Source organism: Meleagris gallopavo, chromosome Z (genome assembly GCF_905368555.1).
Source record: "Meleagris gallopavo chromosome Z, MGAL_WU_HG_1.1, whole genome shotgun sequence".
NCBI lineage: Eukaryota > Metazoa > Chordata > Aves > Galliformes > Phasianidae > Meleagris > Meleagris gallopavo.
In genome coordinates, this window is record NC_139435.1 from 18518612 (window position 1) to 18545946 (window position 27335).

The 27335-nt window shown below is 41.2% G+C and overlaps 1 protein-coding gene across 10 annotated transcripts in view; it reads right to left on the reverse strand.

The window, feature by feature from the left end:
• PDE4D (phosphodiesterase 4D) overlaps positions 1-27335 on the reverse strand; it is a 594225-nt gene that overhangs the window by 49701 nt on the left and 517189 nt on the right. For all 10 annotated transcript variants that reach the window (XR_014880554.1, XM_085213713.1, XM_085213712.1 and 7 more), the window contains one exon: positions 1632-1744. Coding sequence is in view for 9 of the 10 variants with exons in the window: in XM_085213713.1 (XP_085069839.1) it covers positions 1632-1744 (113 nt within the window). In the remaining variant the exon portion in view is untranslated. The remainder of the gene's footprint in view (positions 1-1631; positions 1745-27335) is intronic.

Sequence of the window (27335 nt, forward strand, 5' to 3'; positions counted from 1 at the left end):
TTTTCTAAATCACATTTTCTTTTCTATTTGATTAAGCATGTGCAAAGACAGCTTATCCTGTAATCTGTGGCAAATAAAACTTTTAACTAGTTCAAAGAAATAGAAGAAAAACAGCAATAGATGTAGAATTTTTGTATTTGCTCATCAGAGAACTGTGAGAACTCTAGAAGAATTGACTTGTAATCAGTTTTATCTTATTCCAAAACTACCTCACCATCGTTGTTCATAAGATACAAACACGTCTGCCTTAAGGAGGTAATGAATAGGTGAGGATTTGGTGAAATAATGGTGATAGAGACATAGAAAGGAGGACACCAACAGGTGTTCAAACTTGTCACTAAATCAAGCCAGGTCCCAAGACCAGCCATGGCCATAGTCCCTTTGGAGCAATGATAACTGTATCATTGGATTCATGAAGTGCTGAAACAATTCCAAGATTCCTCACTTGATACATTTATGGTACAGACTCGACATGTCCAGAATCTTTCAACTGGCAATTAAATCTGAAAACAGAACAGGGCTACTCTTAAAACAGATATTTAATTGCTACTAAGCGCCTCAAAACAGGAGAAGCAGAAGACATAACAAAGAAACAAACTGGTTTTATCACAGGACAGCCTGCACTGGAGTGCCAACAGTGCATCTCACCCCCAGGCTGAGCCGGGCTCAGACCCAGACAAGAGGAGAGGATTTTTGGTAGGGGCAATCAGAAGGGACAGCAGCTTTTAAAAGAAACATGAGCTGAGTCCAAAACACTCCGAATTATCTGATTTAAAAGAAACCTCGTTGCAACAAAAATGGTTATAAAATATAGCTGCCTAAATACAGATGATGAGCTTCTCCACACATTAAAGAGGCAAGAAACAGCCCATTTATTTGCTATAATTAAAACATCATTCTCTCTCATTTTACATGTTGTTCCCCAAATACTTGGGATATCTGCTAACAAATGTGAAAATACATTCTGAAGCAAAGCAGTAGGCTTACTAATTTCACTTCAAAAATAAATGCCAGCATCATAGCTACATGTTGTTTGTAAACCAAAATCACAAAGAAAAGTATACGTACGAATGAAGTTGAAAACTGCAAAACAGGAGAAGAGAGTTCCACTCACAGCAGCGTCCAGCACCCCTCCCTGGGCACTGTGAGCTCCAGCGAAGACTTGGTCTTAGAAGTACATCCCTGACCTTGCTATCTGTCATGACTAATAACAGACGTACTGGCAAAGATAGTAGTTAGGTTGGCCATTGGCTCTGAGGGTGTTCCTCCTAAGGACACCGCGTTAGGGAACTGCTGCGTTAAGCACTTCTATTTACAAACAAAACCCGGTTGGTACCATTGGTGGAAACAAGCGCTCCCTGTCTCCATCACATTTCGTGACTGATTCTCACGCACTGTCCTAGACCAGTGCTCCAGCTCGCAGTGGGACGAGTGTGAATCAGACAATCAGAAAGGATCATCACGGCAGCCAAAAACACCGGTTTGGGTTTTGATAACGCACAGGGTGCCCGCGTGGCTCCCCGCAGCCAAGCGCATCGCTCGCGGCACTCCTGGGCTCACGGCAGCGCCGGACCCCGAGCCCCACGCGGGCACGGCGGCGAGACGGGCACCGACCCCCGGGTGGTTCTTACCTTGTTGGAGGCCATTTCGCTGACGGAGTGCCTAGTCTGCAGGGTCTCCAGTTGGTCCAGGCACCAGTCCAGCTCCTCTAGGGTCTCGCTGGCCAGCTTTTGGTAGGCTTCCTCTGCGAAGAGACAAGGAAAGGCGTACTGAGCCCTCAAGCGTTTCACGGAGCTAACAGAGAGCTCCAACGCTCCCATCCTGCCGCGGCCGACCGCGCCGCGCTGCCCGGCGCCCGCACATGAGTGCTGCGCCTTCATACTGCCAGCCCGGACAGCCGAGTTCCGCTCCGCACGGCTCCCCGGCCCCGCGGCCACCGGCGCGGCGAGCGGCGAGCGGCGAGCGGCGGCCGGGACCGAGCACAAACTTTCCGCTGCCCGCGCCGGCCGCTCGCCCAACCGGACCCGGCTCCGCCTCGCCCCGCGGCTGCCCGCGGCGCCGCCTCCTGGCAGGAGCCCCGGGCCCCGGTCCCAGGCACGGACCGCGGACGGGGAAGAGCGAGCGGGCTGAATCACTCTTCCTGCCTCGGTCACCCCGCAGCACGGCGCGGATGGACCCCTGCAGGCGGTCCGTGTCGCGGACGGAGAGAAGCGGTGATGTCTGTCACCTGGGCTGGGGATGTCGTGGGACTGATCAAGTGGTCAACCTTGGAGAGAGCGTAAGGAAGTGTGAAAATCAGCGTGACCACTCTGCTCTGACCAGCAGCGAGATGCCGAAGGGTGCTTAAATACTGCAGGAGGGTGTGCTCCTGCCCATTAGCCTATCTGACTGCGTGTCTTCGTGCAATGGGCTGCAAGTCTGGTGAAAGTTTTGGAAACGGACCTGGCAACAGTAAGAAGGTTTAATCACAACGTATTTCACATTGCAGCTAACTTCTTTAAACTCACAGATGCACAAAGGGGAAGACGCTGCCTCCCTCAGCAGCAGACCTGTAGGTATGCAGCTCCTAACAATCCCCAACTACAATGCAACCTCACCTACACAGCTACACAGCACAGCTCCTTGCTTCCTATGATGCAGCTGCAGAAGATGCTCCTCCACACTGAGCGAAGAGCTGAGCACATTTCAAACCAGGCACACTGCCGTGTTCTGTGTCTGAAACATCCACTTCTGAAACTCCTGGCATGCATGCTGCTGCATCAGCTACATGCAAACATACCTCCAAGGCAAGGCAGAGAAATGTTTGTCCAGTGGGCTGGTTATTCCCACCTAAAATAACGACATGTTTTACACCAAATTTACTTCCCTCCATATCCCCCACATCACTCCCCAGATGTAAAACAAATCAGGCAAGCAAATTAACTAAAACTCCTTTTAAAATAATACATGCCAGCATGGATTAGTTCCCAATAGATGAATGCATTACTTTTCAACATCTAGGATACCAGATTTATATCCTTTTATATTGTACTGCTCACACTCCAGACCTTTGGATTCCTTCAAAGCTGCTGAACTTTGCATAACTGTGGGATGGTTCAAAAACACCTCAGAACTTTGAATAATGTCCATTCTCTTTTGGCAAAAGGATAAGTCTGGGTTGACATTAACTGGCAGAAACATTTAAGGGAAATGCTGCAGTGCTAGCCCACCCCATGGTTAATCTGTCACCTCAACAAACAGGACTCTGATATGCACCAAATCCCCTTTCCACTGACTTGTGGATACTTTATTTTAAACGTGTCATGCTTACTGTAATTGCTATACCTGATCTCAAAAAATCACTTGGCACATAAAGTCAGGATTTCCCATAACATTTATCTATCAAAAGGGAATGTGTGAGTGCCAGCAGTGCAGCAGACACCACAGCTCACAGGCTTTGTATATTATTTTTGAAGAGTGGCAACTGCAGCTTGTTCTTGAAGTTGGGTGGCATTGACCTCACAGTGCAGATTTCATCAAGATCCATACTGGAAATAGAAATCACTTTGTTTACAGTGTGTTTGGAAGTGTGTTGTGTTAAATGTTTTTGATGAAGCAGAGAGGAAGTTAACATATGCATAGTTATCTGATGACCTTATGCAATGATTTCATTGAGAATAACACAAATAATAAAGTGAGGTAAAATGAATCTGTGCAGAGCTATTTTGTTGCTAGCCTGTGACCTGACCTTCAGCAGTTCTTGAAAATCAGATATTGGGAAACTCATGTTTTTCTTCACAAGTAAATATCATCTTTTCTTAAGACTGTAAGAGAGAGATTTTTCAAGGAATATGAAAACAACAGAATGAACTCGAAAGATAGAATACGAAAGCAACAGAATGAACTCGAAGGATACCACAGTTAGGTAAAAGTAATAAAATGCACAGTTATTTATTTTCAAGCTTAAACTTCTTGTTAGCAACAAGAAGTAGCAACAACATATATTTACAACAGCACTTTGCATTTAGGAATTCTGTTCATGGTGCCCTCCTTCCCAATATATCCAGAATCTGGCCCCCTTTTTGGGGGCATTCTTGTGGCCAGAATGCCCACAAGGCAGTCCTGTCACCCAAAGACTTTCTCACAGCCTCCTGAGCTGATTACCATGCGTGTATTCATACCAAGTGTGAAAGGAACTCTAAACAATGATGGAAGTCCTCATCAAACAAGAATCCCCTTCTGCTCCAGCAGTTCTGAAGAGCAGAACTATAAGGAAAGATTTCCTAAACAGACATGAAGCTCTAATCAAGGCCCATACTGTTGTTACATACCATGGTGGAAAATGTTGTCTAGGTTAACAGCTTTTCAAGTATAACACCTCGTCACCACTACTCTAAAAATAATTAAAAAGTCATCATCCATGCACACTTGACAGCCTCAAAACATTGTTTCTGACCTCTCTGTTACCTCTAGGGAAGCACCCTGAACTCACTTCCAGGCAGGACTGATACACTAATGAGTTTTTTTGGCAAAGGCACATGACCAAACATCAACTTTAGCAAATGACAATTTTCAGACATTTAAAAAGATCTTATTGTAATTAACTGAGCCTTAATAAGACTGGTGAGAAATACAGTTTAACAGCACTTACTTAAAAATTTGCATGCTGCCTCTTGTATGCTTTTAGAAAAAAGGAAGTGGCAGCAAATGTTCTCTTTACAGTTCACAGACTAATTCAAACAATCCCACCACATGTAACTTTCAATATCATATACAGCTAAAATAAAATAAAAAGTCTAGAGTCTAGCAAAAAGAAGATCAGCCACAAGCATGTGATGCTGTACATCTCTTTTAAAAAGGATGTTCCACCGTCTGTTTTTGTAGAAGACTTCATTCTTAGCATAGATCCTAGCAGAACACCAGAAATAGCTGTGCTTTTGTTGATGCTCTTCTTCAGGAACTACTTCTGGGAAAATTATTGTGTTGGACATATTAGGAATGATGTCCTCTTTATTAAATATTTCATTGTGGTTTCCATATACAGCATACTTATATTCCTAGAGAACAAAAAGCAATGCTGCATTTTTCTACGAATTCAAGTGCACTTATATTAACCTTCTCAGTACTTCAAGTAATTTCAGCACAGCACTAGGAAAGCATAAGTACAGATTCTTCTTTGCTTTTTGATCAGTTGGGATTGAGTGATACAAAGAGGCTGGAAATGAATTGACTCAACAAGTGGGTCTGCATGAACTTCATGAAGTTCAACAAAGCCAAGTACAAGGTTGGGGCGATTCCAAGGACAAATACGGCAAAAAATGGATTGAGGGTGGCTCTGTGGAGAAGTACTTTGGGGCGATGATTGGTGAGAGACTCCACATGAGTCAGCAGTGCATGCTTGCAACCCAGATCAACTGCATCCTGGGCTGTATCAACAGAAGAGTGGCCAGCAAGGCAAAAGGAGCAAGTCCCCCTCTGTTCTGCCCTCGTGAAGCCTCATCTGTAGTACTGCAGTCAGGCCAGGGGCCTCCAGTGCAAGAAAGACATGGACTTGCTGTAGCAGGTCTAGAGGAGGCCATGAAGATAATCAGAGTGCTGGAGCAGCTCTCCTATGAAAAAATGGGGAAATGGTTTTAAGTTGAGGGAGCTGAGATTTAGGTTGGATGTCAGGAGAAGTTATTTATAGAGAGAGTGGTGAGGTGCTGGAACAGGCTGCCCAGAGAGGTTGTGGATGCCCTGTCCCTGGAGGTGTTCAAGGACAGATTGGTTGGGGGCTTGGGCAGTCTGGTCTGGTATTAAATGGGGAGGTTGGTGGCCCTGCCAGTGGCATTGGGGTTGGAGATTCATGATCCTTGAGGTCCCTTCTCACCCTGGCCATTCTGTGATTCTGTGATTCTGTGCAGCCAAACAGGGGCATGCTCCAGATGGGCTCAGCACACGTACTGTCTTTTGAAGATGCTGGCAGAAACTCTGAAAACCTCTAGACTATTCTAAATAATGACAAGCTGAAGATCTTCCATTAGACTCAGGGCCTCAACATCTTACCTGAATTTGCTGACCATCTTCCTGATCTTCTTCAAAGGGTAAGATTGAAATTTGGAACAAGAGAATTACTGGGCCAAGGATTTTAGTTTTTCTTATCATTACATAATTTAAAGAGAAGAAAAATAAAAATCTCTGGTTTGAAGAAAGAATTTTTCTGTAAATGAGGATGTTAGTAGCCTTAACTGATGGCCTATGTATTGAAGTGTCTTTGATGTTTTAGTCAACATTGGTTCCTGCTATTATCATAGCCCTATTAACACTGGCTCAGCATAGAAATTACACCTGTTTTCATAGACACCCATTTCAGAACTGAATTAAAATAAACAACAAAAAAAAAGTTGTATTTCGGTATTTCTGAGAAATTCTTACTGTGACTCAAGGGCTTTCTTTTTAGAGTGTTCACATACAGTCATGTTGTTGACCAAATGAGATTATGAAGGATATTTTTGTTCAGCAACAAGAAATCTGAAGGTATCCCCTCACAATCACAAGACAGAATACTCTTGATCAGATTTTGGAATGAGCAACTGGGCAGACAACTCAGCTGCATCAGATTTATCAGAAGCTTTTTTGATGTTTCCACTCTGAACACTCACTTTCTTCCATGCCAGGAATGTCTCCGAGTTTCCATTATAGTGAAGAAAAATACTTTGTACCAGCTAGTAGCCTCACTCACAGATAGACTGTGCCTTGAGGTCGAGGACTAGTCTTTCAGAGTACAATGAGCTGTATGGCTACCCCAGTATACTGCTTTACACAACGACAGTAGCTTCTGCCTTTAGCTATGGAAGCCAGTCTATCTTGAACAGAAAACACTGTAACCTCCAAGAAATAATAGTAACAAAATGATAAAGTCCAGCTGTGCAAAACTTGTCAATACACCATTGCTCCTGTACCATAAAAATAAAACTACATATAGAGAAGCACATAGGGGAAAAAAAAAAAAAAATTAAATGAGGGCAGAAAGGAATTAGCACTTCTATTTTCATAGGGCAAAAAAGTGCATTTTAGCCAACTTCTTGCCTTTGCCTCATGGTGTCAGAGAACTTCATTATGCTATGTAAGATCTACTTGTACCCTACACTGCACACTGCACATTTCAGGGACAAAAGCATGAGTAACACACTTACATTCTCACAAGATCAGGTAAGTAGTTCAGAGTAAATTAGACACCTTTGACTCTTAAAAAAATGTATAGGATAATCAGATTCTCACTATGAAGTTCAGTTCCATTGCGTGGAGATGGGAATTTTACTTTTAGTGATTTTTTTTTTTACTTTTTTTTCTGTTAAATATTTGGTTTGCTTGTTGGAAGAAGAGTTGGAACTAAGTCACTCATACCGGTATAATTTGTGGTGGAGCTGTTAATATTTCTGCATTAATTATTTGTAAATTCATCCCAAGGTACAATCTTGCAATGCCAGAGAAATAAAGCAGGCTATCAGAAAAAAACATCCTTTCATTGAAGCCAAGCAAGAGAACTTAATACATACATCATATTACAATAATTTACTGCTTTAATGACAGAGTGCTTCAGAATGTTTGCAGAGTGAACGTTTGTTTCAACTTCTAGCTTTTATCAAAAATCCCACAAGGCCAAATGAACTTCTACTACCATACATCCCTTCGTAGTGCTCTTCTCCCCTCTAGCTGCTTTTAGGAAAGGACCATATCTTCCCACTAATAGGACAAAAATGTTCATACAGGTCTGCACTGTCTAAGAACCTGGCAAAAGAACACTTGCTCACTGGCAAAAAAGCAAGCCCTCTCAAAAAGCAACAAACCTTGCTCAAAATAAAGAGGAAAGCTTGTCTGATGTTTTCAAGTAGCATTGCAGCCATACACCCCAGCATGCATTTTTATTGCTTTCTTTTTATGAACAAACTATGTTTTGAGAAAAAGTCTGTACCATTTAAAATTTCTTTCTTTTCCCCGGAATTGTAATTGGGTTCATTCTAGGACTCTTGGACATTGAGTCCAGTACTGAGTTTATTTTCCAGGTTGTTTTCAAGTTCTATTTTTTGTTATCATATGAAATCTTAGGTGCTGGTTCCTCAATATCAGTTTCCCATACAATTTGTATCTGAGTACTATACTGCTGTTTCAGGATAATGAGAGAAGGGACAGATTTTCCAGGTAGAACAAAACTAAATTAGCAGTTGAGAAAATAAAAGCCATTTTGGTAAAAAGTGTGTGTTAAAGATGTCACACTTCCATGTTTGCTTTTTTTTAATAGTATCTGATCTTAGCAGTAGAGATCAAAGGATATTACATTGTCCTCATGAATATTTTTCTGACATGATCAACTCTTCTAGATTATATTTGGCATGAGGATGAAGACAACGTGAAATACAAATCACTACACTTATGCATGGAAAATTTCACTGTCAGAAAGATGTACTAACGATTCTGATTTCCTGCTTCCAAAATCAGAACATAAAGGAATAGCTTGAGTTTTTGTCCAAAAAAAAAAAAAAAAAAAAAAAAAAAAAAAAAAAAAAAAGCCAAATCAATCTAAAACAAAACAAACAAACAAAAATACAATATGAGCCCATTAGAAACCACAGGCTTCACTTTTAACATGATTACTGATGGTTTTGCCTGAGATTCTAGTAGCTCCAAGACTTATGCCATCAAGAAATTTTTATTACCAATTGAAATTTCTTTAGAATGAGCTGAAATTTGTAATCTAGAAGTCTTATCTTGGGAAATAATTTAAGAATCCATTTTCTTTTTCAAAAGAAAGAGTCTACTCAGAAAACACCACAGAATAAAATAAAAATAGAGATATCTGTGTTTATTACAACTAGCAAAGCTTGTTTACCTAAGCTTTTGTGTCCCCTGGCTGATACTTAACAACACCTACTGGTGCAGAGTAACCTCACACTATATTAAGAATTATAAATCCGAAAGTCTGGAAAAAGCTTCAGCTGGACTTGCTAAAGAAACCCCAATAGAATTCCAAGTGTCTGATAAAATAAGGAAGCTGAGTTAAAGCTTTCCAAGAACTTTAACATTCACACTGGCTCTTTTCCATGCAGATTATCTGGTGTCTAATAAGAAGTATCCTCAAACTGCATTTTTTTTTTTTCTTAAAAGGCACTGTTAATAGGGTCCTGCATATAGTTGCCCATTTTCACATTACACTAAATAAACTTAGTAAATCACTACCTTGCTATCAGACCTAGCTACCAGGGGTCAGTTATTTCAAAAGTTAATACTTTTTTTTTTATTTTCCCTATGGAAAAATGCTAAAAAACATCCTGTGTATTCCTGGTGTTAATTCTAATTTGAACCAGATTTGCACAGTATTGGTAAGATAAACTAAATGAACTGATGGTGAGAGAGAGCAGCTGGAATCTAGGCTTTATCAGGGCATTACGGAGCCCTGGAGATGCAGGAGAGAGAAAACCTCTTAGTGTTGCCACAGTTAAGCAGTAGGAATCCTGCTCTCTTTTCAGTAAAGCAAATAGAGAAGTAGAAGACTCAACTACAACTTCACTCCTGAAAGCAGCAGAACGGACAGTAGCAGGGATTAGTTTTCCTCCTTCCTTTCAATGAACTGTTCTCTTCATAGGCAATTAGCTGGGCTGTGTTTACAGGGGACAAATGGCTACACTTCGGCAGTCTTCCATGAACCAAGTACACGGGCAACTAATAAACATCTCATTTAGCTTCAATATTTACTTGGTTCTTAAAGCCTCTCTCTCAAGTCAAGTGCCATCTAAATCAGCACGTGGGCTAGCAGCATGCTTTGTATCCATGGACTCTTGTGTCCTTCTAAAGATAGTAGAAAAATGAATTTCCTCTCAGCTACACTGGGCTAATGGATCTGGGATATGACTAGAGGCAATTGCCATAGGTTTCCTAGTGCTGACCAGGGAAGAATGAAGGAACACTAATGGTTCCTCATTGTTGTTGCAAAAGAAAACTCGGCAAGAGAAAAAATCAAAAGCTTATTTCTCAAAATGTTTGATTTCCTAAAAGCAAAGAAGAGTACTGTGGAATAAAGATTTAGACTTTGTGACTCAATTTGTCATTAAAAGCTGACTGTGTAATCCTAGCAGAGTCATCTGCACAAAGAGTAAATTTCAACATATCAACATCTTTTTCTCATTTTTCATTTTATTTTTTTTCTTTGAAACATGAATTCTGCTAATCATCTTTTACCAGGTGAGCTACAGTTGCTCCTATTTTAAAACACCATTTCTTCAAGAGTTTTTCATCTATAGGGTCTTAAATAAAATACTGGAATAAACCTACAGAAACATGAATAGGGTGTTTTTGTTGTTGTTGTTGTTTTTTCTCCCACTGCGGGTTATCTCTTCTTTATGTACAAACCTGTAATAGACCTTATAGCTCTGTCCCAAGACCCTACACAAGAACTGCACTTCCTCTTCCAGAACACAAAACTGAGCAGAAATCTACAATTCTTGTATTTTAAGAGCAAAACCATTAAATTTCTGCAACTCAAGGTGTAAATATGAAGGGAGCAGGAAGATACAGACAGTGCCATAAGAGAATTATCAGTTGTCCTGTTCAGGTAAAAGCAATCTGTGATTTTCTGCCAGCAGAGAGAATTTCACAGTTTCAAAGAAAATATCTTCAGTTGTGAACTGTATTCAGCTGTGATGGGAAAAAAACCAACAGTGTTGGTTGCCCAGGGCCATCTATGCCTGTTTGGACTGCTACACTTCTCAGTAGGTCCTTGACAATTGTGCTGTGGACCTTTTGATTTTAATTTCAAATTAAAATTTCAAATCCAGATCTTCTTGATTTTAATTTTCAAAAGGCATTATTAATTTTGAGGGGGAAATTGCATTTCTTTCAAAATAAATAATGACTGTGATAAATTTAACAATAACTTTTATACAGTACCCTCCTCTTGTGGCACAAGCCTGGATTAGAAAATCGTATCTACGTTGTATCCATTTAGATTACATTAATTTTGCTCAACACTGGCACAAAGGAGTGCCATGGCACTTACAGATCAGCCCAGTGCAACTGATAACAAGATGCTATGTAGACTACAGTACCTATCTGAAACTAGTAGAGCTATTTAGCCATGAAAGCTCTTCCCGCAGCAAGCCATGTCTACAAATACCAACTTCACATCTTGAGAAATACATCCTCATATTTAGCCACCTAATAGCGTGCTAACTACTGCAGCACAGCAACAATGTAGAAGAAAGGACTCAAACTGCAAACTCAGCATCATCTTCTGCAGTTGTATGTCCCTGAATGAGCTGTGCTGGTCTGGTCAAAGAGGACTCTACATTTTCCGTGAGACTCTACAGGTTTGCAGCTTCTTGTAAAATGGCTTTGGTCTGCTCAGCAAAGCCTGGTTAGTCAGTTAGAATAGTTTCCAAAGCACTGGTTGTCCCCTCATAGCATTTTTGCTAGTTTTAAATTAACTAGAATTATGTATGTAGTTTGATAAAGCAATTGGTACCATGCTTGGGCATAACAGCATTACATATACACCAGTTGTTTTTTTTTCCCATAATTTCTCTAGAAATTTTCCATGTTATGGAAAGATCATCATTATGATATGGTGCTCAGGTCACTCTATGATCTCAAGAGAACCTTTCCAACCCCTACAATTCTGAAATTCTGTGATTCTTTACTTCTTGCAAATAAGACAATTTGATAAAACAGGAAAAAGTCTGTTAAAAAAGTGGCAGTGCAGACAGCTTTCAAGAGTAAGTTGTTGCTGAGCAGACTCTTTTTAATTATTTGTTCATTAGTATTAATTCACCAGTAATCTTTATTGTATTACACACGTGATAATAATACAACATTAATCCTTTCTATATTGGCCATACTTTCACATGTCTCTCTTAGATGCAGTAAAACCTTTTACTCATCTGAACACATTTCTTCATCTGAAGCCTGTATTGAATCACTGGGTGCTCAAACATGGACAATGGACAAATGTCCTCTACCATCTCATTTCATATCTAATTAGTAACAGCTCCTTGCTATAAGGGAGGAAGTGAGGGAGGGAAGGAGGGAGGCGAGGGAGGCAGGGAGGGAAGGAGGAAGGAAGGAAGGGAGGGAAGGGAGGAAGGGAGGAAGGGAGGAAGGGAGAAAGGGAGGGAGGAAGGGAGGAAGGGAGGGAGGAAGGGAGGAAGGGAGGAAGGGAGGAAGGGAGGAAGGGAGGAAGGGAGGAAGGGAGGAAGGAGGAAGGAAGGAAGGAAGGAAGGAAGGAAGGAAGGAAGGAAGGAAGGAAGGAAGGAAGGAAGGAAGGAAGGAAGGAAGGAAGGAAGGAAGGAAGGAAGGAGGGAGGGAGGGAGAGAAGAAAGGGAGGGAGGGAGGGAGGGAGGGAGGGAGGAAGAAAGGAAGAAAGGGAGGGAGGGAGGGAGGGAGAAAAGGAGGGAGAAAAGGAGGGAGGGAAGGAGGGAGAAAAGGAGGGAGGGAGAAAAGGAGGGAGGGAGGGAGGGAGGGAGGGAGGGAGGAAGGAAGGAAGGAAGGAAGGAAGGAAGGAAGGAAGGAAGGAAGGAAGGAAGGAAGGAAGGAAGGGAAGGGAGGGAGGGAGGGAGGGAGGGAGGGAGGAAGGAAGGAAGAAGGGAGGGAGGGAGGAGGAGGGAGGGAGGGAGGGAGGGAGGGAGGGAGGGAGGAAGGGAGGGAGGAAGGGAGGAAGGGAGGAAGGCAGAAAGGGAGGGAGGGAGGAAGGAAGGGAGGAAGGAGGAAGGAAGGAAGGAAGGAAGGAAGGAAGGAAGGAAGGAAGGAAGGAAGGAAGGAAGGAAGGGAGGAAGGAGGAGGGAGGAAGGAGGAAGGAAGGAGGAAGGGAGGGAGGGGAGGAGGAAGAAAAGGAGGGAGGGAAGGGAGGGAGGGAGGAGAGGAGGGAGAAAAGGAGGGAGAAAAGGAGGGAGGGAAGGAGGGAGAAAGGAGGGGAGGGAGGAAAGGAGGGGAGGGAGGGAGGGAGGAAGGAAGGAAGGAAGGAAGGAAGGAAGGAAGGAAGGAAGGAAGGAAGGAAGGAAGGAAGGAAGGAAGGAAGGAAGGAAGGAAGGAGGAGGAGGAGGGAGGAGAGGAAGGAAGGGAGGGAGGGAGGGAGGGAGGGAGGGAGGGGAAGGAAGGAAGAAAGGGAGGGAGGGAGGGAGGGAGGGAGGGAGGGAGGGAGGGGAGGAAGGGAGGAAGGGAGGAAGGGAGGAAGGGAGGAGAGGAGGGAGGGAGGGAGGAAGGAGGAGAGGAAGGAAGGAAGGAAGGAAGGAAGGAAGGAAGGAAGGAAGGAAGGAAGGAAGGAAGGAAGGAAGGAAGGAAGGAAGGGAGGGAGGGAGGGAGGGAGGAGGGAAGAAAGGAAGAAAGGCAGGGAGGGAGGGGAGGGAGGGAGGGAGGGAGGAAGGAGGAAGGAAGGGAGGGAGGGAGGGAGGGAGGAAGGGAGGGAGGGAGGAAGGAAGGGAGGAAGGAAGGAAGGGAGGAAGGAAGGAAGGAAGGAAGGAAGGAGGAAGGAAGGAAGGAAGGAAGGAAGGAAGGAAGGAAGGAAGGAAGGAAGGAAGGAAGGAAGGAAGGAAGGAAGGAAGGAAGGAAGGAAGGAAGGAGAGGGAGGAGGGAGGGAGGGAGGGAGGGAGGAAGAAAGGAAGAAAGGAAGAAAGGCAGGGAGGGAGGGAGGGAGGGAGGAAGAGAGGAAGAAAGGGAGGGAGGGAGGAGAAAGGAGGGAGGGAGGAAAAGGAGGGAGAAAAGGAGGGGAGAAAGGAAGGGAGGGAGGGAGGGAGGGAGGGAGGGAGGAGGAGGGAGGGAGGGAGGGAGGAAGGAAAGGAAGGAAAGGAAGGAAGGAAGGCAGGGAGGGAGGGAGGGAGGGAGGAAGAGAGGAAGAAGGAGGGAGGGAGGGAGGGAAAGGGAGGAGGGAGGAAAAGGAGGGAGAAAAGGAGGGAGGAAAAAGGAGGGAGGAAAAGGAGGGAGAAAAGGAGGGAGGGAGGGAGGGAGGGAGGGAGGGAGGGAGGGAGGGAGGGAGGGAGGAGAGGAGGAACGGAGGAGGAGGGAGGGAGGGAGGGAGGAAGGAAGGAAGGAAGGAAGGAAAGGAAGGAAGGAAGGAAGGAAGGAAGGAAGGAAGGAAGGAAGGAAGGAAGGAAGGAAGGAAGGAAGGAAGGAGGGGAGAGGGAGGGAGGGAGGGAGGGAGGGAGAAGGAGAGGGAGGAGGAGGAGGGAGGGAGGAAGGGAGGAAGGGAGGAAGGGAGGAAGGAGGAAGGGAGAAGAAGGGAGGAGGGAGGAAGGAAGGGAGGAAGGAAGGAAGGAAGGAAGGAAGAAAGGAAGGAAGGAAGGAAGGAAGGAAGGAAGGAAGGAAGGAAGGAAGGAAGGAGGAAGGAAGGAAGGAGAAGGGAGGGAGGGAGGGAGGAAGGAAAAGGAAGAAAGGGAGGGAGGGAGGGGAGGAGGGAGAGAGAAGGAGGGGGGGAGGGAAGAAGGAGAAGGGAGGGAGGAGAGGGAGGGGGAGGGAGGGAGGGGAGAGGGAGGGAGGGAGGAGAAAGGAGGGAGGAGGAGAGGAAAAGGAGGGAGAAAAAGGAGGGAGAGGGAGAAAAGGAGGGAGGGAGAAAAGGAGGGAGGGAGGAGGGAGGGAGGAAAGAAGGGAGGAGAGGAAGGAAGGAAGGAAGGAAGGAAGGAAGGAAGGAAGGAAGGAAGGAAGGAAGGAAGGAAGGAAGGAAGGAAGGAAGGAAGGAAGGAAGGAAGGAGAGGAAGGAAGGAAGGAAGGAAGGAAGGAAGGAGAAGGAGGAAGGAAGGAAGAAGGGAGGAAGGGAGGAAGGGAGGAAGGGAGGAAGGGAGGAAGGGGAGGAAGGGAGGAAGGGAGGAAGGGAGGAAGGAGGAAGGAAGGAAGGAAGGAAGGAAGGAAGGAAGGAAGGAGAAAGGAAGGAAGGAAGGAAGGAAGGAAGGAAGGAAGGAAGGAAGGAAGGAAGGAAGGAAATTAATTCTTATTTGGCATCTTTGTCTAATAAATTTATGTGGTCATTTCATGTGGTTTTTTGTTTTTTTTTTCTGTATAGTTTTTTCATTTTTTTGTCAAATGAAGACAATGATAGTTGTGTATAACATGTTTCTTGCTGTTTTCACTTTTTCCCCCTTATCCCTCTTATCAGTGTCTGGTTTCTGTACCCCAGATGAACATGCCTGCTGCTGTGACAATATTGACTGTGGGGGTGATGCACACACAGGAGGTGCCTGACTTAACTCTCAGCTCTCACAAAGACTTCCCTCACAAGAAAAGGAGGTAGTTAGGAGGAAAAGTGATCTTTTTATTTACAAGCTGATAAAATATTGTAAAGGCAAACATAAGAAAATATGGCACTCAGTAATAGCATTATATAGTCACATTTAAAGATAAATTTCTATGAAGATATTTTCTCCATGTCCTGTTGCATTTACTGTTGAAAAGGTGCAGTAATGATACAAGTCTTGCAAGGAAGAGAGAAGAAAATGCAGAAGCTGGGCTGTACTTTCTGTACAAAACTGACCGCCCAAGCCATTTTTGTGGTGCTGGTACTGAGAAGCCAAGAACCAGTGGTAAAGAACAGATGGTATAACCATTGTTTGAAATACAGCCTTTATTTTAAACAGAAATCCAAATACCTAACTCAAGTTTGAATTTACGGCAGGAGCGAATGGAAATTCTAAAGAATCTTCTCATTTGACAAAAAGAATAAACTGAAAAAAGTTCTTATTCTTTCAAAATCATCAGTAAAATGCAGAGAGGAATCACTCTAAGTGTCTCCCAGCAGTTACTGAGAGGCTGTTGGTGAGATGTCCTTGTCCTTCACAGCCCTTGCTCCAGTCCCAGAGGGATAACACAAAATAATGCAAAGCGTGTATACTCATGTTTCAGACAATGGACCAAAATTACTTCACCGAGTAAAATGCAATAGCTGAAGGATTGTTTGTAAGTAAAAATCAAAGCAGGAATGAAAAAAAAAAAAAAAAACTATAATACATTGTGATGTTAAAAAATAAACATAAAATCAAGTTACGGAAGTCATCTAAAAGCTTTTTTCTTTTTTTTTTTTAAAAGCAAAATATGAGTAATGGTAATAGTTCTAGCCCCATTAACTAAATATACTGTGGACTTCAGTATTTCCAGTGACTATATTTAAAAATCAAAACAGAGACTTGTTGATTTCTGGGAACCAACACTATTTTTCCTGCTGCAGGTAGGATGTTAATAGCTGAGTGTAGCAGAACTCCTTCACAGGTTACTGAAAAAGTCAGCTCACATAAGTGAAACACAAGTCCTTCAAATTTTGCTAAGAGAAAACAGACAATTTACCATACTCTCATTTAACATTCAGCTATGGGAAGTTTCAAGTTAAGAGAAAACAAATTTTTGATATGCATCTCATTTATATTTTAAGGACTTAGGTTCATTTTTTAACTTGGGCAAAAAAGCATTAATGCCATTTTTTCAGAGGAGAGAGATTGAGTAAAGTGGAACAGGAAAGCAACAGATTAAATTCAACCACTGCATGAATTTATAGGTACATTTTAATACAGGTACAAAGACAGTGACAAAACAGATTATGAAAAAGTAAAACAGAACGGGTGAATGACATTGTTCCAACAACAAATACAGATAACAAATGTTTTTGGATTGCAAAGGAAATCACGAACTGTCACCGTACTACTAAAAGACCAAGTAAGAAGCCCCAAAACACATGTGGGCCCTTTATTTTCTGCCTGCTTAGTCTCTACTGTGTACCTATGTAACTCATATTATATGTAATTTAAGTACTGAGTTGACACAGTCCTGGACAACATGTTCTACATGACACTACTTAAGCAGGGGATTTGACTGGACTTGAAGTCCCGCCAACCTCAGCCTTCCTGTGATTCTGTAGAAGTCCTTAAAAGAACTATCAGTTGTTTCTGATGGAAGTATTTATACCAAGTTTCCTGTATGATACTGGAGGAAAATCTCCTACAGGAGGGGACACAAAATGACAAATACAGTTTATCACAAACATTCTATTTAATTGTTTTCAAAGTAACTGTTGAAGATAATGAAATGCAATGAAGTATATATGAGCTAATTTTGAAAAAGAATAAGATCAGCTATAAAACAAGGACAGATCTGCAACCTGACCAGATTTCAGAATGAGAGAATGAACTTTCCAAAATGAAACAACTAGAAAAAGGGAAGAAATCCTAAGTGAAAAGCACATAAAACTTTTCAAAGGAAAAACACTGCAAAGCCTCATCTCTAATGAATTCTGAGGCAAAAGTCACACTGATTGCAACAAATCAAAATTTCACTGAAGAACCCTTCCAGAACAAATTGTCAGTGATGTTAATAAGGAATGAGTACTAGAAGCGGCAAAATGACAGTACTGTTTGTATTTTCTCATTTCAGGAAAGTTAAGGTGCTACTATGTATCACAATTTGTTTACTGAAATGTCCTTTTTTTGGTTAAGGTTTTTCAACAGTTACAATTCACTAAGCTCATAATGTTAGTGCTAGTTACACATAACTCTTCTTTTTTCTTTTAGCACTTACTGAAAAAAGACTATTAGAAAGACTACTTTAGAAAAACTTCCCATGAGAAATACAGCGTACAGTGCACATTTGCTGGCTTCTTGTACCATCTGGAGAATGGCACATGGTACCTTTGTTGAGAGTTTCAGACTTGCAACATTCCTAATTTATTATTTCAAAAGAAATGTTTACCTTGCAAAAAAATCACAATTAACCTAGTAGCAAGCTAACACAAGCAAAGTGGCTGAACCTTCTACCATGAGAAACACTAAATCAGGCTTTGAATTTTAGGTAAATCCTCTTAATTTCTTTAACATAACTAATATAACACAGTAAAACACATCCTTATCTTAATTGATTTTGTAACTTGTTTTAACCTTAAACATAGTACAGTGTTCAACTGTAAATTCCATTTAGTCTAGTGTAAAAAAATGGCTTTTGCTTTTGTAAGGCAAGAGTATTACACTCACAGATATAATCCTAACACTCTATCCTCTGTGCTACAGTATTCTCTGCAATGGAAAATAAATATAAAAAAAGAAGGGCTACACCTTTGTCCATAGGCAGATACCAGTGATTTTACTGAGAGTACACTCATTTACTGACGGTGAGGATGTGACCAATGGCTTGCATTGTTTACACAAATGTGCTAAAGCATGCTGAGACAACTGAATTCAATTTCACAAGTAAGTAGCTAAATAAATATATCAAATTATTAAAGCAAACTTGCCACATTTTCTTGTGATACTAGACAAGCGGTTGAGGACTGGTAGAGGATTAAGTTGTGCAAGAAAAATGTAAGTGCTTAAAATAAACTGCCAAGATAGTATGAGCAATAGGAGCAAAAGCCCCCACTTTTCTTGGCTGCTGCACCTGTTTCTCTCTGCTGAAGTGGGGCTACCAATATAGCTTGATATTAGTACTTCAATAGCTTAGAAAATTGCTAGCTTTGACTGTTGGTAGGTAAAAGACTAAGCATTCAAAAACTTTTGAGCTCTTCCTAGTATAAAGAGAAATAAAATCTTTCTCTCCCATCCCTTAAAGTTGAAGGAGAACATAGTCCAAAGGAATCAAGAGAAGGATATATAAATTCTCTAAAGACAAGATAGATTAATCTATCTGAAGACAGAATGAGCTGACCAAAGAATTCCTGGGTCTCTACGTTCTACAGATCACCAATCTGAAATAGCACAAACCTGTTTCTGAGAATATTGCTAAGGTTTAATAATAATACTTGATACCAAATTTAACTTTTTTTTTTTTTTTTTTTAAGCAAGCCATACAATGCACAACTGTTCTTGCCATCGACCTGCATGCACCAGCAAATGGATTTTTAGATTTAATGGAAAATACGAGAGTGATTGGCAGAATATGACAATCATTAGAAAAGCAAATGGACAGAAAAATGACCCAGGTTAAATTCCATCTATTTCAAAGAAATGAATAACTATAGCTGGAAATGACAGCCTTTTTCTCAAGTGCTGCATGTAGCTTGTTTAATACACTTAAAACAAGAAAGCCAACAGGACCCTCAGTTTGCCACGGTAGACTACTGAAATACTTAGAACTGCAAGTAACATGCACACCCAAATTACATATTGCAATGTTCACAATAGTTGACCTGCTCCACAATGCAAAAGCCAATTATTTCTGGCAAGCACTCCCATTGCGCCTTCCAGCTCCCAATCATTTATGTGTGGAGTTGTACCACATCAAAAGAACACAGTCATAAATCTTTTAAATACTTGCAGATGAAGATCAAATGGAAAAAAAATATGCTACTTTTTGGACCAAAGATGATTTCAAATGCAGTATCATTTATCTGCTCAGAGGTGTTATCACTGTAGCACTTTGCAAGAAGACCAGCTAAAATTCACTTTGGATGGACTAATAAATGTAATATCAACTCTTTGTTTTATGTTATACTGTAGAGCAATAAAGTGAGGACATTATCTGAAAAAAAAAAATAAAAAAAAATCAAGTAGCTAAATTTTGATGGAAATTACTTGCATATTCCTACAGAAGTTTGGTCACTAGTTGGTGTCAGCGGAGCTACCTATTATAGACTATAAAAAATCACAAGACTCCAACTGAACTTGTGTCTCTAGTGCAAATAACTGCAGTGCAGTAGATTGGAGACAGTCCATGACCTAAGATAACCATATTCCAATAGATACAGAAGTATAAAGAGGCAAAATAAGGTGCCCAACTCAATACTACCTATCTTATTTGTCCCACAACTTTGACTAGAAGCCAGGTCTCTGGAATGCTGTCCAGGATTTTACATGGGGTTCACTCTGCCTCAGAAGTGACAAGAATGTTCCTAGGTATGATTTAATTTTCAAAGTCTTCTATTTTTCTTCATAATATGAAAACTCTTTGGGGGGCATAATTAGACCTGCAGCTCAAGTCAGACAATAATCACTTTGGGGCACAATCGGGCTTGCAGTTCAATTTAATACGGTAGTGACACAAGCTCTAAGAGAAAATAAAAGATATATCTAACTCAAGTGTTCCACAACACTGCACCACCAAGGGCTGTGATATTTGAATGACAGTCCTTAATATACCCAAATGAGCAAAATGTTATGCTTGGGAAAGGAGCAAGTGTTCCATTTATATCTGCTGTAATAAATAAGAATAAAGGAGCTTTCCACTTGAGGCAGATAGGGAATCAAATTAAAGAATTAAGATCTGTTTGCTTATCATAAGAATAACTTCACTGTTCAAAACAGTGAAGAAGAAGGAAGAAAATCTGACTGAATAAGGATGTGAGAAGAAATGCAATCTTTGTAGTATTCTGAGGGAATATGATATACTTGTTGGGTTGCCTTTGTGCTAACATAGGTCACAATTTGGTGATATAAATGCAATTAATGACTTACAATAGTCATCACACAGCAGTCCTACGTCAGGCTTCAAAAAACTCAAAGTTTTGGCAAAGAAAATAAGCACATTGTTGCCAATGTTGAAGGGGACTGTGCAATTAACTTGGGCAGAAAACAAAAAATGACAACATCTAGTTTATAAGCTTTTAATCAAAGTGATCAGCATAGCAAAAATCTTCAGATGTTTGGGCTATGTAACCAAACGTGGCACAGAAAATGCTGAAACTAAAGCAGAGGAATTTTCTCTGTTCTATGAAGACATGAGAAGTTCAAGAAAACAAAAGTTAAGTTTCCCCTTTTTCATATTATTTCTTTAAGAAGTAAATTATGATTTCAGGAGGAACAGATGACACATTTCAGCCACATGCTATAACATCCAATTTGATCTTCAAATATAAGATTGCATTACTATAATATCACATCATCAGGAATGGGCTGATTGATGGGATGAGAGCACACCAAAGCATGTGGCCTAAATGTGCGACCAAGGAACATGCTCAGCTAATCCACCACAAATGCAGTTCCTGTCAACTATAACTCGTCCTGAATCAATCAGTAGTCAGAAGTAGAAAGTTTTATTGTTCTATTATAAGCTTCCAAATGATTCAATTCAATCCTAACACATATGAAGGCATAGCTAAAGCACAGCCCCCAGAATTGCTAATTCACATTTTAAGTGCTTTGGGAAACCTACAGATCACTGATGCCTATAAGAAAAGGGCTGTTTTGCGTTAGCCCAGCAGTGCTGTACTTCACATCACACCCTCCATAGGTCATTGTGACAAGGGCTCTGTCCTTGAAACCTCACATTTGGTGTTGCCCCAAAACAAGACAAAGATTCATTTTTGCAGACTTTTGAGTTCACCCACCCTTTCCATGTACTTTAATGCCAATGCAGGTAGTTTTCGGTGTAATGATTAGAAACAATTCAGAGTACTTCCATTCACTATTTTCCATGACTAAATAATTTACCGTGCACCTCTAATATCAGCTTCTTATTAAACAGAAACTATAAGCCTGGGTCCCAAATTCATTAGCAACACTTCTTTTACTGTATTTTCCTCTTGATTTTACACAGATCACCACATCACCCCCTAGACATAAACTACAGAGGATTTCATTGCACCATTCTGCCTTAAAAAACCCCACTCAGGAGCACTGTCTGATCTATTCAGATCAGCATTTTCACCACTATACACAAGTGTAACAACAAATACATGGTTAAAGCTCTCTAATGTGTGTAAAAATGTAGAACCACTCACCCAAAGTCACCCCATTCAGAGCAACAAAACATGTAAAGCCAGTCAGTGATGAAGGCTAAGATCAAAATCTTGCCTCACAGTCATTGAAAGACCTGATACCAGGTGGTTTAGCACCTATGCACTTGCACACTTAAGTCCAATCAGCCCCATTTTGTCTTACTGAGTCTATCTATCCTGGTATGTCTGATGGAGCTTCCTTTCCACAAATGCTTAATTAGAAATTGCCACAACATAGCAGAGTATTGTTAAGTACAAGTTTAATTTCTCCTTTGCTCCAAGTATAAATTTCCTTTAAAAGGATTGTAATTTCAATTGTTTAATCTTTCTTTTGAATAAGGATTGGAAAACAAATTTCCACCAAAGTTCAAACTGTGCTTAAGTCCATGCTCTTTAGCCACACCATGTACAAATTAAGGCTTCTGAGGAAGGTTAAATCTGTTTATTTATTTGCAAAGCAAACTGTAATTGAACAGGGAGAAACTACAACATAAATACTTTTCTGATTCCATACAATGCCTCTTTCACACTGTGAAAGATTCCTATCAAACCAAAGTGCTCTGCAAAATAATTAAAAACCCCACAGCAACTCTTATAGCACTAATGAGGTAAAGAATAATGTCAGCCAACATCCTCTGGAAGAAAGTTAAAAGCAGAAGGGAGAGAATATATAATGTCAGTAAACTTCAAAGAGAGTGCCAAGTTCAAATGTAAACAACAATACAGTTCTAATTAGTGGTTTGTAATGATGTCATCTCACAGTCTGATGTCAAGCTCGAAGAAAACAAGACACAAGCAGTAAAGGGAAATACATTTGTCTAAAGTCCACAAGAAAGGACTGTGTTTTCCCCATACAATTAAATAAAAAAAAGCAACACTGAAACAAACAAAAGCAGTACCCATAGCAGGATGATTATTAAATTTTTAAAAGCTATTACTCTGTATATGGTAGCATTTTCAATTTTTTTCTTGTGGTGGTGGCTTTAGTTTTTTGTTGTTCTTGCTGTTTGTTATTTTTCTCCTTTGTCTTTCGGAACTTGCTGACAGAAAAGGACATTTTTGTAACAGTTAACGTAGCCCCGCGAATATAATGTTAATGGAACAAAGAGATATTGATTTCATGTTTCCTTTCAGCTGCATTTTTAATGTTCTAACAAAGTATCAAGGGGGGGAAAAAGTGTTTTATTATTTTATTTTCAAGCTAAGCAGAAAAATGACCTTTAAAACAATCTCTCTATACTCAACTTAGAGGATAACTAACAATTTCAATTGTTGAACTTTTTCTAAGCTATTACAAAATCTGTATGCTATGCTCTTATTTCATACCCTGTTCTGCTGTTACTTCTTTTATTGGAAACCATACAAAAGTGCATATTCTTGTTTCTCTGACTAGCAAGAAGCACAATGTAAAGTAAGCATGCCATTTTCACTTTTTCAGTTTCCTTAAACTTAAGGTGAGCAAGATTTCATGACAGGACTGGCCAATTCATTATTATTATTTAAATGAAGTTACCAAAGAACCTTAAATTCTGCAAATAGTTAACAATGGGACAAGGGCTTTCTAACTTTTCTCCTGATACTGCCAAAAAGATCCTACATATCATTGTTCCTGTTGATTAAGTATAACTCACTTCAGGCTTTAAAAACTGTTGCTTTTGCTTTAATGCTGTTAGCACTGATTTGCAGAACCTAATAGTTCAACCCTGCACAAGTAAATATGGAAAATAAATAGCTCCTGCAATGTACATGTATTAAACTGCTCAAGGAACACTTACAAGCATATAATTTGCCTAATTTTCTTCAGGCAATAGGAAAGCTATAAAAATCAATGCAATTACAGTAAGAGTAGCAAGAGCCCAGTTACTTGGGAACGATTTTGGAGCTCAAGTGAGAAGAGATAAGAGTAGTTCATGCACAGCCAGGATGTGGCTTACATGGCCAAACTGACGACTTCCATCAAGACAGCAATAAGGGACAGGTGAGGTGAATTTCTGTCATCCTGCTTTCACACAGAGCATTCTGTCCAAATGTTAGCAAAACTATTACATTACTTTCACCAAATTGAGTCTGTAAATTCCCTACTGCTCAGATAACACCAAAACCTACCATAAATGAGGCTGCCACTATGTTGGGTCTGCTGTCTCTCATGCAAAATAATACTACTAATAAAGCTTTTAGCTTTTCTTTTCTTCATAAAACATCACTTTGCTGTCTTCTTCTGAATTAACCCTTTTCTAGAATTCTGCTTCTATATTATAAATTAAAACCTCTCTGAGACATAGAGCATCGGGTATAGCTTATCAGTATAAACCTTAGCCTAGGACTGGGGCTCCCTAACAGTGTCACAGTAGTGGAAACATCAGTGAAATGTTTAAATTTTCCATATGTTTGAGAATGTTTTTGACATCTTTATTATCTTGATATGTTCATACAGAAGGTCCATCTGACCTCACTGACTCCATTACTGCCTTTGTATTTTTAATTGTGTAACAAAGGATAAATATTTAGCAGACAAATTACATGTATATATATATATATATACAAATACATGTAATTTGATATATATAAAGATATATATATATATATCTTTCAGAACACTGTTTTAAAGGGTCATCACATTCTCCACTTAAGAAGCTGCATAAGACGGAATTGGTGGAGAAATATACATGCTCATTATTTGCCAAAGCTGACTGGATCAGTTAACCTTTAATAGAATTTTATTTTTTAATGCAGCTCTTCCACTACAAATGCTAACCCACTAAGAAAAACAAACAAACAACAAAAGTTCCTTTATGTAATAGTTTAATTCTGAAATGCTACAAAATAGCACTGTCCTGTTGCCTTTTAAGTTGGTCCTTGGGACCAAAGGCAAGAAAGTTGCAAGCAAGCTGGTCTGCAAACTTCCCTGAAGGTGACTGCTGAATGCTCTAACCCAAGGACAACTAACTGCTTCATACAGTTGCTCGTGCCAGAGCCAGTGGACCATGAAATGACACCCAGAAGGACTGTAATCTTTTGCAACCCTAGTCAATGTTGGCTGAGTAGTAGCGGGAAACACAATCAGGCCTCTGCTTGTGTGAGTCACGCTTATATTACAGCACATATTTCCTGGTGAAATGGATTAGGCTACACCATGCATGCTGTCTTATGTATTAATAATGCACATGTAATCTGCTACTTTATCACTAGGGTATGTTTTAATATGTACAATGATGTAAATACAACCACTCCTATTCCTGGAAGCTCTTGTACCCAGAACAATATTCATAAAAATAAACATCTATATTATAGTCTGATGTTTTGAACAAATATAACACAAATATGGAAGATAAAAACCAATAATGAGCTCATGGATTGCTACCCAATTTAATAACATGCAAATAACCCATGCTAAGCATTATGCAGCAAGCCAGAGTCAGTCTAGACTTATTTCAAGGACTGCTGAATTAAAATGCAACTGTTAAGCAGCATTACACAGCAAGCCAGTCAGTCTAGACTTATTTCAAGGACTGCTGAATAAAAATGCAACTGTTAACAGTTAATATACACAACAACACTCCTGATGCCCTCTAGACATTTTAGACAATAAACAAAATCAGGTTATGCACCAAATCAAAGAATACTGGTAGTGTCCCTTGACTTTTGCTTTGCTATTTCATGCAGCAGAATACATGCAGAAAAACATTAAGAAAGGGGTTTTAAGCCAGTTTTGTTGTGGGAAGTAGCATTATCTTCTTTTTTGTATATACATGCATGTCTTGTTAACAAGATAAGCATATGATACTCATCCAATATCAGATATATGATGCATTGGGTTAAGATGAGGTAAGCTGTGAACAGGACAACAAAGCAAACCTAGAGCTCAAAGCATTTTAACCAAGGACGCAGGCCCTTAACAAGACTGCTTTCTTGAGAAATCAGTTAGAAAGTGTTTCGTTTTGAATTTATTCCCACATCCATAAAGCCATGGAAATTTAGTCATCTTAAGCCACATCCAGTTATAACCCAGTTACAAACTTCCATGACTACATAGGCAGAAATGGTTTATTTTACTGACATTTCCCAATCCTGCTGCATTCTGAAGATGGAATCTGTTTCACATAGGTATGTGCACCACAATGTCTGGAAGTTATTGCAACAGCGCCAAAGATTGAGGTGGCTGTCAACCCCAAGCCAATGTCATTCAGGTGTTAATGTCCTAGATAGGAGAAAGTTGCCTGTTTCACAGCTCTCTTGCTGTGTTCTCACTTATTATAAAAACATGCAAATTCTTCAGAAACATACAACACTCCTGAGTATACTTATTTTAAATATCGTAATGTAATCCTTCCTGAAACAAAAACCTGTCATTCTACCTCATTTGGCGCCACTTTTTGGCAATATACAGGTGGTGAGGACATTACGTTTACTCAAAAAAAAAAAAAAAAAAAAAGCCATAAAGTCATAAATAAGACAAATGGAACAGGTATAACTTTTATGGAGTGAAGTCAGACAAAAGTAGGTGGAGACTTAGTTATAGACAGAAAAATACATGTGATCTTGCTTTGACACACTATAAAGATATTGCATTGATGATTTGGGGGATTTTATGGGGATACTCATGACTCAGGGAAAATTCAGATGCAGTGAGAGCATGATTTTGCATGAAAGCACATCAATCTCAAGTCGGGTAAATGCAGAGTACTTGTAAGGGAATTTCAGTCAGAAGACGTACAGGGATGTATCCCCTCAGCAGCTCAGTGATAAGCCCTACCAGCTGTTCAGAGACTGTCCTACCAGAAGTTTTTGGACATGCCCTGCACAAGCAACACTGAGAGGATCAGGCTTGAACGTGCTGAGCCACTGGCCGTAGCTTGCATGGCTGAACAGGCACTCCCCTTTACAACAATCACAGAGCTAAATTCCTGTCACAGAAAGAAAAAATTTGTCTTGACGATCAGTACTGCTACGTACTGACTTCAGATTTTTTTTCTGTAAAAGGCCATTTTATCCTACAGGCCGCATTAACTATCCACGTGTAACGCTCCGTCCGGCTCCAGCACAACGACGGGTATCAATTATTTCCGTTCCGCACACCCGCGCTGGCCTCGAGCAGGCCTTACTCAGGCGGGGACAGGGGGTCCTTCGGAGCGCACCAGCCGCTGACCTCCCCGCCTCCGGCCCGGCAGCCTCCCGCTGCCGCATGGCACAGGAAGGAGCCGAGGCCGGCCCCCCCCGCCGCCGCCTCGTTGACGTCAATGGCACTCTTATCGCGCCGCCTGCGACAGCAGCCGCAGCGCTCAGCTCGGAAGCCGGCGCGGCCGCTGCTAAGCTGCGGAATGGAGCCAGCGGAAGAGCGGAGTTCACCCCGCGGTATCTCGCCGCTCGCCACGCTCTTTCCCTGCAGCTCGGCCAGCTCGGGGCCGCGCTCCCTATAGTCTCTCTCTCCCCGCTAGTGCCGGGCAGGGCAGAGGCGCGGCCACAGCTGGCCGTGTTTGTTTCTCGTCTGCCGCCGAGACGGCTCTTCGCTCAGTCCCGCCGCCGGGCACGGCCGACGTATTGGCCCTAAGGTGGCTCGGGGTGATACGGCCAAAGCCTGGTAGAAGTGCTGAAAGCAGTGTGGCAGAGGGAACAGGGATACTGATACGCAGGCGAATCTGATGATGAACTACACAGTGCATTGTGGAAGATAAAAAAAGACAAACACATTTTGAGGTGCTGGAGATTAAAGCCT